The sequence below is a fragment of the Macaca thibetana genome, chromosome 8 (genome assembly GCF_024542745.1).
Source record: "Macaca thibetana thibetana isolate TM-01 chromosome 8, ASM2454274v1, whole genome shotgun sequence".
Lineage (NCBI taxonomy): Eukaryota > Metazoa > Chordata > Mammalia > Primates > Cercopithecidae > Macaca > Macaca thibetana.
This window is the reverse complement of record NC_065585.1, coordinates 139,054,792-139,074,517: the sequence shown is the minus strand read 5'-3', so window position 1 is coordinate 139,074,517 and position 19,726 is coordinate 139,054,792. Positions and strand designations below refer to the sequence as shown.

At 38.4% G+C, this 19,726-nt stretch overlaps 1 protein-coding gene across 1 annotated transcript in view; it reads right to left on the bottom strand.

Moving 5' to 3' along the window:
• The window catches only part of CSMD1 (CUB and Sushi multiple domains 1), a 2,043,790-nt gene that overhangs the window by 103,164 nt on the left and 1,920,900 nt on the right, over positions 1-19,726 (bottom strand). The window contains 1 exon segment of the mRNA XM_050802644.1: positions 5,433-5,618. Within this exon segment, the coding sequence (XP_050658601.1) occupies positions 5,433-5,618 (186 nt within the window).

Below are 19,726 nucleotides of genomic sequence, written 5' to 3'. Positions count from 1 at the left end.
ACATGGTGAAACCTCGTCTCTTCTAAAAATACAAAAATTAGCTGGGCGTGGTGGCAGGTGTCTCTAATCCCAGCTAGTCAGAAGGCTGAGGCAGGAGAGTCGCTTGAACCCAGGAGGCAGATGTTGCAGTGGGCCGAGATTGAGATCACACCACTGCACTCCAGCCCGGGCAACAGTGTAAGACTCCGTCTCAAAAAAAAAAAAAAAAAAAAAAAAAAAAAAAAAAAAAAAAAAAAAAAAAAAAGAGTCGCTCTGATTTTACTCCTATTTTGCCAGGCCAAGCTCTGGTCCCAGCCATCTCTTCTGTAGAAACTGGTCCTAGACAATTCCCGTGTTCCTTCATCTATATCAGTTATTCCTTTCCTCTGCAGTTTGCATCCAGCCCTTTGTTTCACGTCCTGTGCGTATTTTCAGGCGCTAAGGGCAGGAGCTATCACTTCCCAGTCTCACGCCAGTGATCACAAGCCTGATGCCGCATTCAGAGTCCACGCTCCAGGACACTCAGCAAGGGGTTGCGAGTGCACAGTTCCTCCCTGTACCAACAATGTCTCTGCCTCGCCGTGCCCATGGGACTCACCATCTCGCATGCTCCCCTAATGGAATCCAGGGCACTTTGCTGGCTCCCGTCTTTTTGAAACTCTCTGCTTCTCCCTTCCTTTATCCCCAACCAAGGACTTAAAACCTCCATTGTGTTTCTTTTCCTCATAATTTTCACATAGTCGGCTCTTTATTTCAGGGGTATGTAATGTCAATCCCTTTTCTGGCAGATAGAAACGACTTGCATGGACATTCTAGAGACCAGCTTGCAATGCAGAGGAAAACACTTGAGTGTGTCTAGTTCCTGAACCCAGCTATGTGTGGCCTTAACACAGAAATGTGGCTCATGTGGACATAAAAAGTAGTTTCTGTTTATGCCGCGAAGGCATTCTGTTCTGGATGTATTCACAAACACCTCAACTTGACAGTGATAGACGGAAGGTTCTTGTTCATTTTGTCAACCTGTGAAGTAACAGGCACATATGTGAGAAATCCTGTAAGAAATCTAAGGGTAACACACCATTGCTTAAAATAAAATTCCACTGAGATGATGTATCTGTGATACCCAAAGAGCTGAATTATTTTCAGGTCAAACAATTTTTATTTAGCTTTAAATGTAATGAAAGTACCCATGTCAGTCAGGACATGGACCTAAATTCAAATAGGTCACTATAAATATTCACAATCAACAAGACTGATTTTGTAGAAAACTGGGAGATGTTACTTTAATTCATTTTACAAATTATTAAAATATATTAAATAAATTTGGAAAAAAGTGTCCAATACACCACATTCTGTTTTAGCGAAATAAAATGGATGTCAGAAGACAGTATGTTATTGGCAAAAAAGTAGACAAATGGGTCAATGGAACAGAATAGAGAGCCTAGAAATAAACCCACATAAATATAGTCAACGAATCTTGAGCAGAAGAGCAAACACAACCCAACAGAGTAAAGATAATCTTTTCAACAAATGGTGCTGGAAAAACTGAGTATCTACATTCTAAAAAATAATCCAGACACAGACCTTATGCCCTTCAGAAACATTAATCCTTTATGTATCATACGCCCACATGTAAAGTGAAAAAACATAAACTCCTAGAAGATAACACAGGAGAAAATTGTGGTGCCCTTGGGTTTGGTGATGACATTTTAGACACAAAAACAGAGGCAAGATGCATTTTAAAAAGAACTGATATGTTAAACTTCATTAAAATTAGAGTCCTCAGCTCTGCAAAAGACACTATCAAGAAAATGAAAAGAACAGCCACAGACTAGGAAAAAACAATCTGCAAAAGACATATGGGATAAAGAACTGGTATCTACACTATATAAAGAACTCTTTAAAAAAATGGAAATTAACAACCTGGTTAAAAATGGGCAAAAGGACTGAACAGACACCTCATGAAAAGAGACAAACGGATGGCAACCGAGCATATGAAAAGATACTCCACATCATGTCTCATCAGAGTATTGCAAATTAAAGCAATAATGAGACACTACTGCACATCTATGACAATGGCCAAAATCCAGACACTGACAGCACCAGATGCTGGTGACAATGTGGGGCAACAGGAACTCTCACTCATTGCTGGTGCGAATGCAAAATGCTGCAGCCTTCTTTGAAGACACACTGTTGGTTTCTTACAAAATTAAAAATACTCTTACCATTCACTCTATCAATCTCAACCTTCGGTATTTACTCAAATGTGTTAAAAACTTATGTCTGTAGAAAAACCTTGCACACAGATGTTTATAGCAGCTTTATTCATAACTGCAAAACGTGGAAGCAACCCAGATGCCCTCAGTAGGTAAATGGGTAATAAACTGTGGCACATACAGACAATGGAATATTGTTCAGTAGTAAAAAGAAATGAGAACCACAGCCATGCAAAATCATGGCGGAAACTTAAACGCGTATTACTAAGTGAAAGAAGCCAATCTGAAAGGCTAGGTGCCAGAGGAGTCCCACTGCGTGACATTCTAGTAAAGGTAAAACTACGGAGACAAAAGATCAATGTGTGTCAGGGGTTGGATGCAGGAAGACATGAATGGGTGGAGCACGGAAGATTTTTAGGGCAGGGAACTACTCAATGTGATACTATCATGGTGGATCCCTGTCATTACACATCTGTCCAAGCCCACAGACTGTGCAACACCAAAAGTGAGCTCTCATGTGAATGCTGGGCTCTGAGTGATGACGGTAAGTCAATGTAGGTGCATCTGCTGTAACACGCACCCCACTCTGGTGTGAGGTGTTGATAGCTGGGGGAGCTGTGCACATGTCGGGGGTGGTGTGTTATGTGGGAAATCTCTGTGTCTTCCATTCAATTCTGCTGTTAACCAAAAACTACTCTCAAGAACAACGTCTGTCAAACAAAGAAACGAAAGCTCTGAAAATAAAAATTGCCTTTTATAAAGTGACCTTGTCATTTAGCAAGTCTTTCTCAGATAGCATAGAAATTTAAAATGGATTTTCCTTTAAAACATGGCGTATACTTGACATTTTATGCAGAACACCTAGAGAACTTAAAAAAAAAAAATGGTGATTGGTCTCCACCCAAGACCAGTCAACTCAGAATCCCTGAGGGTCAAAAGTGGACATTAATATTTACTTTAAATCTCTCTAGATGATTTCAGTGCATACCCAGTACAGTATCACTGGCATTAGGAAAGGGGTATAGGATTTAGAACAAGAGGGAGTAGAATTCAAACTTCGAATCTGCAAATTAGTAGTTTTCACCTCATTTGTGTCCCAGTTTTTCAGAGTTTTTATGAGATTTGTAGATAAGCTATTTGAAATATTTCTCAGGAAATATAAACTTTAAAAATGGAGGCATCATTATGAATGACCTCCAGGCTGTGTGCAAAAGAAACATTGCCCATAAATGTCTGGGACATCGTTCTTCTTAACATCAACCCCAAACATATACATATTGCCATCTGTTAAGTTCCTGTTTTGAGAGAATAATTTTGTTTAGGACTGGACTCAAAAAACTTACCAATGTATCTTGCTATCCTAGCTTCCTTTACTATTAATTAATTGCAATAAAATTGTACCTTATTAAATGGAAAATAACCAAGAAATACTAATGTTGATTCAATATAGCCTGACTCTCAGGAAATGCAATAAAAATGATGAAATGAAGAAAAATAAAAGCTGTTGGGAAGAACTCAACCACCTTCCATAATTGTTTATCTATTTATATCTAAGTATATAGATATAAGTTTAACATTTTTAACATGACCAAAATACTGTATACAAAAAGAAGCCAAAGATCTGATTTTATTATTGAAGACTATGTGAATCCTTCTGCTAGTATCACTGGAGCAAAAATATCCTTGTAAATTAAGTCAACAAATAACAGATACTAGTGAGGCAGTGGAGAAAAGGGAACACTTCCCTGCTGCTGGTGGCAGTGTAAATTAGTTCAGCCACTGTGGAAAGCAGTTTGGTGATTTCTCAAATAACTTAAAATGGAACACTTATTCAACCCAGAAATCCCATTCCTGGGTATATACCGAAAGGAATATAAATTGTTCTACTATAAAGACACATGCATATGTATGTTCATTGCAGCACTGTTCACAATAGCGAAGATATGGAATCAACCCAAATGCCCATCAGTGGTAGACTGGATATAGAAAATGTGATGCATACACATCATGGAATACTATGCAGCCATAAAAATAGTGAGATCATGTCCCTTACAACATGGTTGGAGCTGGAGGTCATTATTCCAAGTGAACGAATGCAGGAACAGAAAACCATATACCACATCTTCTGTCTTGTAAGTGGGAGCTAAACATTGAGTCCACACAGACATAAACATGACAGCAATAGACACTGGGGCCTATGGGAGGGTGGAGGGTGGGAGGAGGGTAAGGATTCAAAAACTATCTATTGGGTACTATGGTTATTACCTGGGTGAGGAAATTATCTCCACACCAAACCCCTGTGACACGTAATTCACCTATATAACAAACCTGCACATGTATCCCTGAACCTAAAATAAAGTTTTTTTTAAAAGAGATCATTCTATATGTACTGACATGTAAAGATATACATGATATATTAAATGAATAAGATTATAGAACCATAAAAAGTCATTGTCTATATAGAAATGTTATATAGTTTTTAACTTAGAAAAAGTGGGAAGTTATATTATTTCCAATTTGAGACTAGTTTTAATATCCCTGCAATGAAAATCTTGCTGTAGAAATTCAGTGTGTGTGTGAGTGGAATTTTTCTTCTGGTGGGCTTTGCATTATAGACTATTATTCTGTAAGACTAGAGTTTCAGAAAGTACCCCAATTTGTTACTCTTTTAAGATTATTACTATAGACTGTAAATAGCTTTCTGGAAAACTTACCCCACTTCACAAATTAAATTAATGCTTTATTTACTGAGCATCAATGTGTTATGTAGATACACAATGATACACAAATAAATTAGGTGATACACAAATAAATTAGGCACTGCTTTTGACTTCAAAGAACTTAAAATTAGATGGAAGATAAATAGGAGAGATTGTGTTAAATTATGTTTTAACATCTTGTGTAAAGTGTTATTGCAGGGCTTAATGTCTCAATTTCCTCAGATTTCATCCCCCCAAATTGAAAATGGCAGCATAGAATAGGATATGATGTGCAAATTGCATCGTGTCTACACTGTTTATATTTAGCATTCACCTAACTTCAATAGTGCATAGCTCATTCTAAATGGCTGAAATATCTTATATGAAATACACTGGTTTTAATATCACTATGATGAAAGAGACCAAATCCTCAAAGGTGTGGGAGAGGACCTCTGAATGTGGGAACCTGGACTTCTCCCCAAAGGATTCAGTTCCCATCTAAACCACACAGATGGGCAGATAGCCTCAGAACACTTACGCTTACAAGTGGGCAGCTTCCCCTTGTTACTCCACAGCCCATCTTCTTGACACACGGCCGTTGCTTGCTGGCTGGGTTCAAGCTTGAAGCCCTCGTGACATTCATAGACCACTTTACTGTCCAAAGTGAACTGGTTCCCGGTAAACGAACCATTTCCTGGGGATTCTGGGATTCCACAGGACACAGCTGAAAAGAAATGAAACAAATGCAGGCTTATTCTTACAGAAATTATTTTCTAGTTGCTATTATGATGATTAATTCTGTTTATCTAGTTTTCATTTTAAATACATATAGAAATTGTGAATTATAACTCTCTTTTTTTGGGAGATGGAGTCTCGCTCTGTCACCCAGGCTGGAGTGCAATGACTCAATCTCGGCTCACTGCAACCTCCGCCTCTCGGGTTCAAGCGATTCTCCTGCCTCAGCATCCCGAGCAGCTGAGATTACAGGCGCATGCCACCATGCCGGCTATTTTTGTATTTTTAGTAGAGACAGGGTTTCACTATGTTGGCCAGGCTGGTCGCCAACTCCCAAACTCAAGTGATCCGCCCGCCTTGGCTTCTCAAAGTGCTGGGATTACAGTCAGGAGCCACAGTGCCTGGCGTGAATTATATTTCTAGGGCATGGGATAAGTATACACATTTTCAAAATGTGAAGGATGTTAAAGGTTAATGAGAAAACAATGGAAAATGGGTCAGAATTAATTTTCTGGAAGATAAGGCTGACCACTCTCATGCACCTTAACCGCAGTCTGACGTATTTTATCAGAGGGTGTGGCCAGGGGAGCACGGGCATCACACACTCATCTTCATCTCATATTGGAAAGAAAGGGGAAGGGATGAAGTAGCCTCTTTATCATCACAAGGCTTATTGCAGTGTTGACTCTTTGGTGTCGAAATTCCTAAGAATCAGCCGCCGCAGCTCTCAAAACTCTTCCCCTTTTATTGCTCCTCTCCCCTTCCCCAACTCATTTTCCTTTAAGTCCCAGGAAGTTCTGTTACAAGAAAACAGGACATAAGGAATGGATAGAGGAGGCACGCAGGGAAGATTCCCAGGGCAGATGGCAGCGTCTAGCGGAGATGTAGACTGCTTTCACGGGAAACACCATGCAAGAAAGAGGCATGTGTGCAGAAGAGGCTTTTTAAAAAACAAGATTTGGGGAGAATTCCATGTAAACCCTTTCTTCTTAAATTTACTACGTCTGATCCAGATGTATCTACTATGAGACAAGGAAAAAATTCTCAAATGACTACACGTGACAGTCATGAAACCAACAGTCAGGCAGGCAGAGGATGACATTTCAACGATCATGTACCCACTTCAGGAGCACCCGTAAAAGAAAAGTTCTATGGTAACTAAATAAAGAGCCTTCTTTTACTCAATCAGTATTAAAGATATTGTTCACACCATGGATTTAAATTTAGACAGTTCAAACTTTTTCCCATGTAGATTCTAATGAGAGTATCTGTGTAACAGGATAGAACTGGAAGGGCTGGATGAAGGAATTTATATAAACACCTAATTCTACATATAAAGAAAACGACTAACCTAAGGTGACACAATGGCCTAGTAAAACCTCCGGCCAGAGAGTAAATCTTATGACTCCCAACCGAGACTATTTTCTCTTCTGCAAAAGCACAGGTTATCTCTGGTATTGTTGGAGTCACTTGGTTTGCTGTTTTGGTTCTTTCTTCTTTATCAATATATTAAATAAATACAATGGGAAATTGCCCGAGAAGTAAAAGATAATGTATTCCCCAATAAAATCCAAACTCCTAGAAATTTCAAGGTCTAAAATGTCTCTTGTTTAAATGGATGATCAGGTATTGCAACCATCAAAAATACATGTGGGCCGGGCACAGTGGCTCACGTCTGTAATCCCAGCATTTTAGGAGGCTGAGGCGGGAGGATTGCTTGAGTCCAGGAGTTCTACACTAGCCTGGGCAACATGGTGAAACTCTTTCTGTACCAAAAATACAAAAATTAGGCAGGCGTGGTGGCACACACCTGCTGTCACAGCTACTCGGGAGGCTGAGGGGGATGGATCACTTAAGCCCAGGAGGCAGAGGTTGCAGTGAGCTGAAATTGTGCCTACAGACTGGGTGACAGAGCAAGGCCCTGTCTCAAAAACAAACAAAACACATGTGCGTGTGTGTGTACATGTGTGTGTACATGCATGTGTATGTGTGTGTACATGTGCATGTGTACATGTGTCTGTGTACGTGTGTGTATGGAATATTACAATAATCCATTTGCAGTAGAAGGAAAACGAACAACCATAGACATATAGGCATCATTTGGGGCAAAGCATTTAAAATAATAAGTAATCATCTTTGGCTCTGTGGAAGCAACAGATCCATAGGAAGACTGCTGGTATCTGGAAAATGTTCATCTTAATTTCCTGCATGCAGTAAATGCCATAGACGCCTTTCTTTTCTGTGTGTATCTCACGATGTTCCAGTATCTGGCTTCCTTGTCATTTTCTCTCAGACTTCACTCCGATAATCATTTGTTCCTGATCGCAAGCCTCAATTTCTCTCCCACTCGCTGGCTGGAATGTGCTCAGTGTTCAGCTTCCCTAAAATTTTCATTCGGGCTGAGCACGGAATGAAACGACATTTTTCTGTCAGGTTAAATGGGAAAGATGACATTCTACAAACGCAGATGAAGCCCCATCATAAAATGATTCATGCTCAGGAGACCAAAGCAGAAAATCTTTATAGCCCCTTGTTACATCTGGACGCTTCTTTGAGAAGTGAATCCTGCTTGTCCAGGTCTCAAGACAACCCATTTTACGTTGCCTGATCAACAGCCAGGAATCTTTTTATGGTTTTGAACCACAGTGTTTAGCCCCTTAAGTGTCTTAACAAAAGGCTATTTGGTGGATTTAAAATAACGGTTGGCAATTGGTCAAAAGTGGAATTATAACACTTCTGATTTAATGAAGACGCGGCCTAATCCTTATGGACTAAAATCAGGCTCATGGGATGAAGACGGTTTCCTGCTAAAGTCTAGTATTCATTCATCTCTCATTTATTCCCCCAATTTTGCATGATTGCTATATGACAGGCATCCATAGATCACTTGTTTTTAAAAATACTAATTAGCATTGGCAGTGTAAGACACTTTCATACTTTGGAGAATTTCCTTACATTTGGTATATCCAAAGAGAGTAAAATTTCCCAGTTGTTTTTTCTTTAATTGTACTAAGGTATTATTATACGTCCCAGAAGTTTAGGCAAATAATCATTTATTGATCCTGTAAAGCTATCTTTTGTTTATCAGCACAGGCCTCAAACTCAGACGTCTGAGTCAGTTCTTGTTGCGCCTCTCAATAGCAGTGTGGCTTCAGCCAAATTACTTAATGAACGCTGTCTTCTTAAGCTCAGGTTATCAAGACCTATGTCAAAAAGTAATCATGAGGGTTCAATGAAATCATCCTTACAAAACGCGAGCCCTCTGTCCACACGACACAGGCATTCAATCCATGACAAATTATTATCATATGCAGAAAGTCGAATACTTATTACATTATATGCAGGATATGTGTTGTATTACACATACACACGTAAAATTTTTACTTATTTGCAAATAAAAATGTTAGTTGCAAGGATCAACTCTCTGTCATCTATTTATTAAAGAGAGCAAAGAGTAAGTTGGTAGGTAGTAAGATGGCTTACCTCACTTTCCTATCTCATGAGAGGTGTAACAGTTTGGTTTCAAAGAAATAAGTAGAAGAGATGTTCAGTGTCCAGTGTTGTCTGAACCTTTAATACCACGAACCCCACATGGGATTTATTCTTTGCATATTTAAGATCCTTCAAACAGTGGTTATTTTTCTTTCTGCAGGCTTAAAATGTTTCTCTGTTTTTTTCTTTTTTTCTTTTTGAGACAAGGTCTCGGTGTCACCCAGGCTGGAGTGCAGTGGCACAATCCTGGTTCACTGCAGCCTCAACCTCCTGAGCTCAACCCATCCCCTTACCTTAGCCTCCCCAGTAGCTGGGGACTACAGGCCCAGGCCACCATGCCTGGCTATTTTTTGGAGAGACTGAGTCTCACTATGTTACCCAGGCTTGTCTTGAACTCCTGGGCTCAAGCCATCTTCCTGCCTCAGCCTCCCAAAGTGCTGGGATTATAGGCATGAGCCACCATGCCTGGCCAGCCTGAGGATTTCTGAGGATTTTTAAGTATTTCCAAAGTAAGCATATATGAATTTTTTTATTAAAATTATATATGTATATATAACTATAAATATATATAAATGTTAATTAATCAAAATTACAATATAAGAATATTCTAGATTACTATCTACATGGGTTCTACTATATAATATCAGTGCCTGCCATTTGCTTTTGTGTTTATAATCATGTTGTGCCAAGAAATAACAGTTAATTTTTGCAGCCTAAAGATAAAAATATCAGAGGCAGATAATGAAGAAATCATGGGCTTGCTTCAAGTGAAGAACAAGTGACTATACAGAAAGTTCCACAAATATGAGCCATATAATGATTATATGGTAAGAAATGTTGAAAAGATTGACTCATTTTACATGCACACACACACTTGGTAAATACCTATGAGTATCATGTATAATTTTTCAAGTAATAATTGAATTTCATAAAAACATCATCATCCTAATAGTTATTTTCCTCAACTTGAATTGTATAAGTTAAATATGCATTTAACTTGTAAATACAAATATGTATGCATAGCTTTATGTTTGTATAATTTAGTAAGATTATAACCAAATAATTAAATTCAAAATCAGGGTCATTAAAACACCTTAGGAAACACTAACTTAAGGGAATCATCAACCATATGTGTGTTTGCAGGTATGTGTGTGTGTATGTGTATATGTGTATATATATGTATACACACTTCTATCTATATGTCTGAGGAAACATATAAGTACATATGTGTAATTATATCTTATTTTATACATGATTTTACAGTTTACATAGTGTTTTCACATCATGCTTTTTTACTTATTTTTCACTACAAGCCTATTAGACACAAACCTTATTCTACTTTCTTACAGGTAAAGTTACAGATGCTAACATTTTTTATATCATTTTCCCCAAGTCTAATAGTCATTAAAAGGCTGAGGCCTCAAACCGGGTCTGCTGAATTCAGGTAGAATTTCTCATCACATTACTAAAAATGCCTGGACTATTGTAATTATGTGTTTTCAACTTTAAATCTATCAGATTAGTCTTCACTGAAGTTTTCATAATTTCATTTGCATTTTAAAAATTTATAGTGGTTCCCTATTTCCCACAACGCTGAACACAAACTACATGTTTTGTCTTCAAAGCTCACCAAAACTTTCCTCTACTCTCCGTAACTTCCCACTGTCTGGCCAGCAGACCCTCGCCAAGTATCCACGCTGCCCAGCCAGCTTATTCTCACTTTCTTGCCTTAGTTTTCTCTGGGTTCTTCCTGTCTACCTCAAATATTCTTCTTATTCTGCACCTATTTAAGCCTACTCGAGTAGAAAATTGGCTTCAACCATTGCGTCCTATTCTCATCTGATTGGTAGTGCTAATGTGTGCAAATATTTGTAATTTAGCAAGTATTTATTTAAATAAAAGTACTGCTTCACAAAGTAATATATAACTGCACTTTCTGCAATTGTCTGTATTAAATTACCTTGTGCACTGTCTTCCTAAAATTGCTAGTACTTTAAAAATAAATATCAATGCTGCCCAATGGATCTGTAAATTCTGAGGCCCATGAAACCAGAATATTAGACCCCTATTTGTGGGTAGACAGTCAATATATTCAAATATTTTGCAATCATTACAACTTGCATTACCAACTTTCTTGATATATGAAAAAAATCACTAGTTAATTTTTCAATAAACATGATCCTTTTTGAAGCTAATTGCTGATGAATTATTGCAACATACAAGGTGCTGAGACAGGAAAACATAAAGACACAGTTGTAGATTTACCATGCAATAAATAACAGGCCTCTAGAAAGAATGTTTGTGTCACAACTTCTCAAACATTAATGTGCTCCTTACCCCCAGGCCATGCTGATGGCACATGTATCCTGATTGAGTAGATCTGGGGGAGGGGAGGATTTGAGGCTACTTTTCTAACAGGCTGCGTTGTCTCGGAGGAGCAAGGATTTAGACTATCCTAAATGCCCTAGGGAGGCTGCTAAGCCTTTTCCCACACACAGTTTACAGACACCTGCCATAGAATTCCCCTGCTGAGTGGCCCGTGTCCTAGCAGGATCCACACAAATGCCTCAAGTACCCTTCAGGGACCTCCCACCTCCTGCTCCATTCGGAAGGGTTTACTACCCCTTGCTGCTTCTCTGAATGCACTTTGCTCATCAGCCAGCCCTCTCTTTAAAAGGAAGGAGTGATGTTGCATGTTGAAATGTTTGGGGAAAGGAGGATGTGCTGGTGATTTTTTGTTTTTTTCAGTTAACCCTGTCCTAAAGTGAGAATTCTGTTCCCCGCATGTGTCTCCGCACTATTGGATGAGACCATGGGAGACGCTGCAAGTGCAAAATGAAGGTCTCCCCATCCCATCAAAGCATATTTTAGCACAACTAATAATAATAATAGCTTGTTAGGAACTAAAAAAAATAAGGAAAAATATTAAAAGTAACATAATCAGCAGGCAACCCACAGTTGCTTCAAGTGAAGAACAAGTGACTACACAGAAAGTTCCACAAATATGAGCCATATAATGATTATATGGTAAGAAATGTTGAAAAGATTGACTCATTTTACATGCAAACACGCACACACTTGGTAAATACCTATGAGTATCATGTATAATTTTTCAAGTAATAATTGAATTTCATAAAAACATCATCATCCTAATGGTTATTTTCGCAAAAAATGAAACAAAACAAAAAAAACGTGCTCTTAAAAACCAGGATAAACGTTTACGAAAAACAGAGGGCTTCTGTCTTTAGAAGGTGACCCTTGCACTCCCTTCCCTGCACAATTTTCTCTCTGCAACAACTCATGCTTTTTAAGCAACATCCTCAGGACAGCCTCTCAGTTACCAGTTTTCAGGAAATGATGGTCACATGGGCTGTATTCGTGAGCCGCTGTGAAGGGAAAAGGCTGTGGGATAAGCTGGGGAGGAGAGGAGGGGACACAGGACTCAGGGCCCAGATGACAGGCGTGCAGCTTACAGGAAGCACATCAGGACACCCTTCAGAGTTTGAAGATGGGCAGTGACACCAACTCATTTGTGACCTGATAAAACCCTCTGGCTGCCATCAGGAGATGAACTGAGAGAGGGTCCAGAGTGGGGCCAATGTAGGAAGCCCAGTAGGGCAGCCCATGAGAAAGAGTGGACTGGGGGAGGGGAAATATGTGGATGGACTTGGACCCACTGAGTAGCTGGAACCAACAGGGTGTGGGAGTCACAGGAAGGACTTTATGTGCAAGCAAGAGAGAGAAGTGATTCAAGCAGTTGGATAGACTGAGATGCTAATTTCTCAAATGGGATTCACTTCAGGGCAAGGAGATTCAGGGGAGAAAAGAGTCTCATCTTAGCAGTGGGATTGTGAGGCACAGTGGGTATTGCAATTAGGCAGTTGGTATCAGGTCTGGAACTGAGAAGGAAGGGCAGGCAGCAAGTGAAGACCATGAAGTATTTCTAACATTTACTGCAACCTTGAATAAAGTACCTTCTGGCTCTTTCTATGCCTTATTCAAATTGTGATTACATAGCTAAGACTATACATTGAGGCTGTCCTAAAAATTACTAACAACTTTTTTTTTTTTTTTTTTTTTTTTTTTTTTTTTTGAGACAGAGTCTCATTCTGTTGCCCAGGCTGGAGTGCAGTGGTGTGATCTCAGCTCACTGTAACCTCCGCCTCCCGAGTTCAAGAGATTCTCCTGCCTCACCCTCCTGAGTAGCTGGGATAACAGGCACCCACCATCACGCCCAGCTAATTTTTGTGTTTTTAGTAGAGACGTGGGTTCACCATGTTGGCCAGGCTGGTCTTGAACTCCTGAACTCAAGTGATCCACCCGCCTAGGGCTCCCAAAGTGCTGGGTTTATAGGCACGAGCCACTGTCTATTAACAACTTTTAAATAATAAAAAATTACTATTAGAACAGACCACGTCCTTGGCTAAGAAGTTAGACTTGCTCACAGGCATGACTGCTGCAAGTTGGTTTACAAGCACTTGAAATTTGATTTCAGAGAGTTAAATTCGCGCTTCACATTCTCCATCAACTTGTTCTATGGAAACAATCAGGTATTTCAAATTTGATACAGGTGATATGCCCCACTATGGTTTGAATGCATCTCCTCCAAAATTCAGTTTTCAATATGATAGTATTAAGAGATGGGGCATTTAAAAAGTGATCAGGTCATGAGAGCTCTTTCCTTGTGAACGGGATTAGGTGTCCCTGTTAAAGGGCTTTATGGAGCAGAGTCATGCCACTTTGTCCTTCTGCCTTCTGCCATGTGATGACACGGCATTCCTCTCTCCAGAGGGTGCAGCCTTTCCCAGACAGCCAAACCTGCTGGTGCCTTGATCTCGGACTTCCCAGCCTCCAGACAGTGAGAAATACATTTGTGTTCCTTATGAATTACCCAGTCTGTGGTATTCTGTTATAGTAACACAAAACGGACTAAGATACTCCCATCAAAAAATTCATGTTTTAAAGTAATAGTTAATGGGGGATAAAATATGTTTCAAAAATTTCTGTGCCATGTACCATAACATATCAGTATTGCCGATACTTTGTAAGTAAAATGTCATCACCATTTTCAATGTATTGAAAAATGGAACATCATGTAATTATAGCAAGAAGAAAAGATTGAAGGTTATGATCGCTTTATTAACTTTCCTTTCAAGCAATACGTCTAAGAAATTATTTTAGCACCATTTGAGCATCATGAGTTTTCGTGACATATTTTCAGAACACAAAGAAAATCTGTGTATCCTGTGAAGCGTCTGTCAATTTCAGCTTCCTGTTTGTCACCTGAATGTGAACAATGGTGTGAAACCATGACCACATATGCACATATATGTGTAGGAACTAAAGATGTGAATAGTTATTTTATACTAATGTCTATAATATGTTATAGAAACAGAATAGGATGCCTGAAAGAACACAGATTTAGATATAGCAAAGTCTGAGTTTGGTATTTGTCTGTTTGTTTATGACTTGGACAAGGTACATAAAGTATCCAAGCCTTTGCTTCCGCACCTGTAAAACACAAATCGCCATACCTCCTCAGCAGGGGTTCTTCAGCAGATGTACAGTTTACAAAGCAAAACATCTGGACCCTGTTAGGCCCATAGCAAATCGTCAGATTTGTTATTTTGTCATGAGAAATAATAATTTTCCTTCAGATATAATTGAAAAGAAAGCCTTCCTCAGGTTTTTAAATGAAGGTAAACTAAAAACTAAATAAACACGAAAGATTATTTTTACTTTTCATCATAATGTTCAGGACATTCACCATCAAATGTTTTCTCTGAACCCTGGATATCCCCTTATGCCTCTGTCAATAGAATTTAGGATGCACTCAAGCAAACACTGAGAGATGTGAAGCCTAATCCACAGCTGGCCAGGGGTTGACAGTGTCTCCTCAATCATATAGCATCTTGAGCTTACACTAACTAGTACGGATACACATACAATAAAGCACTGACCCCAATACTCAGAAAGTCATATACACAGTAGGTACAAATGGACACAGTTACAGAGAAATCTCTGCTTCAACATTATCGCCTTTATCAATACAATATCTGACATCATTGATCAAATACAAATTCCCTGTCATAGTGAAAAGTTTTTCTAATTGCATTACCTCATTTAATCGTGATAACACCCTATGAGGTAGATTCTGTTTTTTATTTATTACTTGTAAGAAAAGTGGACATTAGAACATTATGCAAATCACCCAAATTCTGATGACCAGTAAATGGCTCTGTCAGGGGTCAGATCTCAGAGTAGCCGATGCCAAAGCCTGCCTTTCAGTTACTCCTCTGTGCTGTCTCTGGGCTACACCTGACATATTTCACCATATGCATATTTATCATTATTTTCAGTGTCCAACTATCAATACTCAATCCATCCATCAATCAGTTAGAAATACTTTTTCAAATATGATTCTGATAATGCAAAGACCACACTGAATTTGAGTATTAATGGGAATATTTCTGGGTCCTTTCTTTTTTCTTTGTTTTCTGTTTTCCTCCCTTACCTTTGATTTCCAGAATATTTTCTTAGAATAATTAGGCACCAAGCAACATCTTACATAACGTGTAGCCAACATCCAATATACCATTAATAGCATGCTGAAGGCTGAGATAGAAAATAACAGCAAGAAAGGAGGTGAAGCACAGAGCCACCTCTCCACTCATGGAGATATAACTGGTCACACTGCTTTTCTTCACTATGTGTCGATGGTGCGATGTCTGGTGTTTCCAAGGAGCAAATACCAGCGACAGAAGTATTCTTCCATTTGTTTGAAAGGATAAAGAAAAGTGTGTCTGAAAATGAATGTCCATAGAGGGAACTAATGACTTGGCTTTTGCAGACACTAAAGTAAACTTAGAAACAACAACCAACAACAAAACAAAACACATAAAAAAAGAAAATCCCACCAGCTCTGAAATGGAAAATTGAGGATAATAGGATTGAGCAAGAAGTATCTTTAGATGTTCTAAATCTCTTGAAAATATCTAGCACATCATAACCCAAGAAAGAAAAAAAAGCATTTATATTTTGAAACAGACAAAAACACTATGAAAAAGAAGTAGCAGAATAGGGTTGGCAAATAAACAGCTAATTATTATAGTGAAAGGCTCTGGTTTGGCAAATAAAGCCTCTAGAACGTTTACTCAGGGGTGAATTGGCTGCTCAGCCAAAGCTGTACAAGCAACTGACTTTTACCCATCTACTTTCAGAGTGTTGTTCAAAACACAGAGGTACAAACATTTTTAAATAGTCTTTTTTTTAGAAATATAAACAAAGTTTTATTCAATAAAAAGCAAATTCCTAGAAAAAAAAAGCTGGAGGAACATAAAGTGACACAGCTGTGGGTCATATAAAACTCTAATTCGGATACTAACCGCCACTGTCCTATGGAACCCAAGAGTCCTAGGCTCACCGAGCATTTAATCAATCTCATATCCTAAGAACTTACAGAAGGATTTTATGCACGTTCTTTGTGGCTGATTTCCATGGGAATCTGCATTTTGGAGCCTATCCTCATCCTTCCTGCTAAGTGGGCTTATTGAGCATGCTCTGTTAAACTAGTCAAGCCCAGGAGCACATGTTGTTTCTGATAATGAACAAGTGACTTAACCTATTTCAGCTTTAGTTTTACCATCTGCAAAATGAGAATAAAAACGATAGCAAAAACTAGGAAATAATGAGCGTTGACAAAGATGTGATAAAATTGAAATCCTTGCATATTGTTAATAGGACTGTAAAATGATACAGCCGCTGTTGATGACCTATGGTTTTTCCTCAAAAAATTAAAAATTGAATTACCATATGATGCAGAAATTGCACTTCTGGCTAAATACCCAAAAGAATGAAAAACTTGTACACTTAAGTCCCTAGGAGCATTATTCACAATAGCTAAACTAGGGAAACAACCCAAGTGACTGCCAAGAGATGAACAGATAAACAAAATGCAGCCTCTACATACAGAGGGTTATTACTCAGTCTTAAAAAGGAAGGGAATTCTGACACACCACATGCTACAACATGATGATCTTGAAGACACTATGCGAAGCGAAGTCATAAAAAGACAAATACTACATGATTCTACTTATGTGAAGTGCCTAGAGCAGTTGAATTCAGAGAGACAAAGTAAAACGATGGCTTGCAGGGGCTGGAGGAGGAGGAATGGGGACTTGTTTAACATGTACAGAGTTTCAGTTTTGCAAGTTAGAATAGTCTCAGAGATGGACAGTGGTGATGATTATACAACCTTGTTAATGTACTTAACACCACTGAACTGTACACTTAAAAATGAAAAGTAATAACTATATGCCACAGATGCAAGGTCATTAGGATAAAGTTAGATAGGGAACATTAAGTCTTTCTGCACAATAGTCAATCAACACTTCTCAATTTTCATCCTCTTTCATTTATAGGTGAAGAAATGAAGCAGCAAGCACAGCTCAAGCTGCCTCTTAGAGGACACAGGTTACAGAATACGTTTTCAACAAAATGAACTTTGAAGGCCTGATACATTCTCAAAACACTGCTATCTGAGGTTTGGCTACATATTAATGACATGATTTCTATTTGTGTACCTGCCCAAATCTCATGTTGAATTGGAGAGGCCTGGTGGGAGGTGATTGGATCATGAAGGCGGCTGTTTTCATGATAGTGAATGAGTTCTCAGGAGATCTGATGGTTTGAAAGCCTGTGGCATTTTCCCCCAGCTCTCTCTCTCCTGCTGCCACGTGAAGAAGGGACTTGCTTTCCCTTCACTTTCTGCCATGATTGTAAGTTTCCTGAGGCCTCCCAGCCATGCTTCCTGTACAGCCTACAGAACTGTGCGTCAATTAGGCCTCTTTTCTTCATAAATTACCCAGTCTCAGGTAGTTATTTCTAGCAGTGTGAGAATGGATTAATACAATTAATAAGAATAGTAAACACAGAAAATAAAGAAGAAACAAACATATGATTGTTTCCAAACATGTGATTGGAAGATTGATAAGAATGGTGACTACAGTAAACAAACTAGCTGCTGAGAATAAAAACAACCCCTGCATTTTCTCACAGTTGGCCATTACAAATCCTTACACGGTTTTGCAAGAAATGCTTTATTGGTTCTTTCCGAAAATGTGATTCTGATTATTTAGAAATAACCAGCATGAGGTTAAGCAAATTCCAACTTAAAATCTCAATAAAGTAGGTATTAAAGACAAATTAGGGGCTTACTTTCAGAATCAAGGACCAAAAATCTTTTTTTTTTTCTTTTATACCCAGGGTATAAGCAATGTGGAAGGGAGAAAATTAGAGAACAAAACTTTGAAAACAAGTGTATTGCATGTGCACTGGAAAACATGGCTGGAGGAGTTTGCCCATGCTTCCTTCTCCAGTGGGTCAGGCTAACTTTTTACTTAATGGGAAAAGTAAACAAACAAACAGATGTACCTGGACTAGAACCTTCACAGGCACACCTAAAGAGGAAATAGACCTGGAAATCCTCATTTCATAAATAAGCAAATAATGTGTCTATCATTAAATTTCAAAAAGAAAAATATATAAAAAGAAAGATATATAGTGATAGCTAAATGACAGATGATAGATTAGATAGAGAGATAAGAACATAAATAGAGAGGAAGACAGGAATACGATAGATAGATAGATAGATAGATAGATAGATAGATAGATAGATAGATAGATAGACGACAGATAGATATAGATAGATAGGTCAGTAGATTAGGTAGGTGGGTAGATAGATAGACAATAGAAAGATACATAGATAAATTGATAGATAAATAGGTCAAAAGAAAGACAGAAAGGTAGATGGATAGATTGCTAAATCAGTAGAGGGATGATAGTAAGATAAATACACAGATGTACAGATATATAGATAGAAAAATGATAGCCAATAGGAATATAGGTAAATAGAGAGAGATAGGAAGATGATAGGAAGATAGATACATAGATGGATAGATATATAAATAGGAAAATGATAGATGATAGACACATAGATAGATACATAGGTAGGTAGATCAATAGGAAGATAGAAAGATAGGAAGGTGATAGGAAGATAGACGGATAGATAAAAAATGATAGATCGATTGATCAATCAATAGATTGATTGACAGGAAGACAGAGAGAGAGAGAAAGATGATAGATAGTAGATAGCCTACAAAGCATCTGATAAGTATTTCCTCAAAATATGAAAGGAAAACTAGGAGTAAACTAAAATGCACTGATAAATCAAAAGTATTAACAAAGCTGAGAAACTAGATTCCCTAGTGATAAAACGCAAGTAGCAGAAACTATAAAAGCTGGCTCATTATAAATGAAAATGAGTGAAGAGTGTAGTTTCTACAGCTTAGAGGTTATCACCCACTAAGCCAGCCAGAGTCTTTCTCCGAGCACTAAATAAACTATAAACACATTGGCAAATGACTGCTCAGTCATTTAAATTAAAAATTAATAATAATGGGCCAACTTTCCAACCATATTTCTGAAGGTTACAGAAAAATCGTCTATTGGCAATTACAGAAATTGCCAAAGGACAATTCAAAGGAGCGCGGGCCTGTTGATGTCTGTCCCTGCTTCCAAGGGCTTCTGGCTGTAGCATCCTGTGCA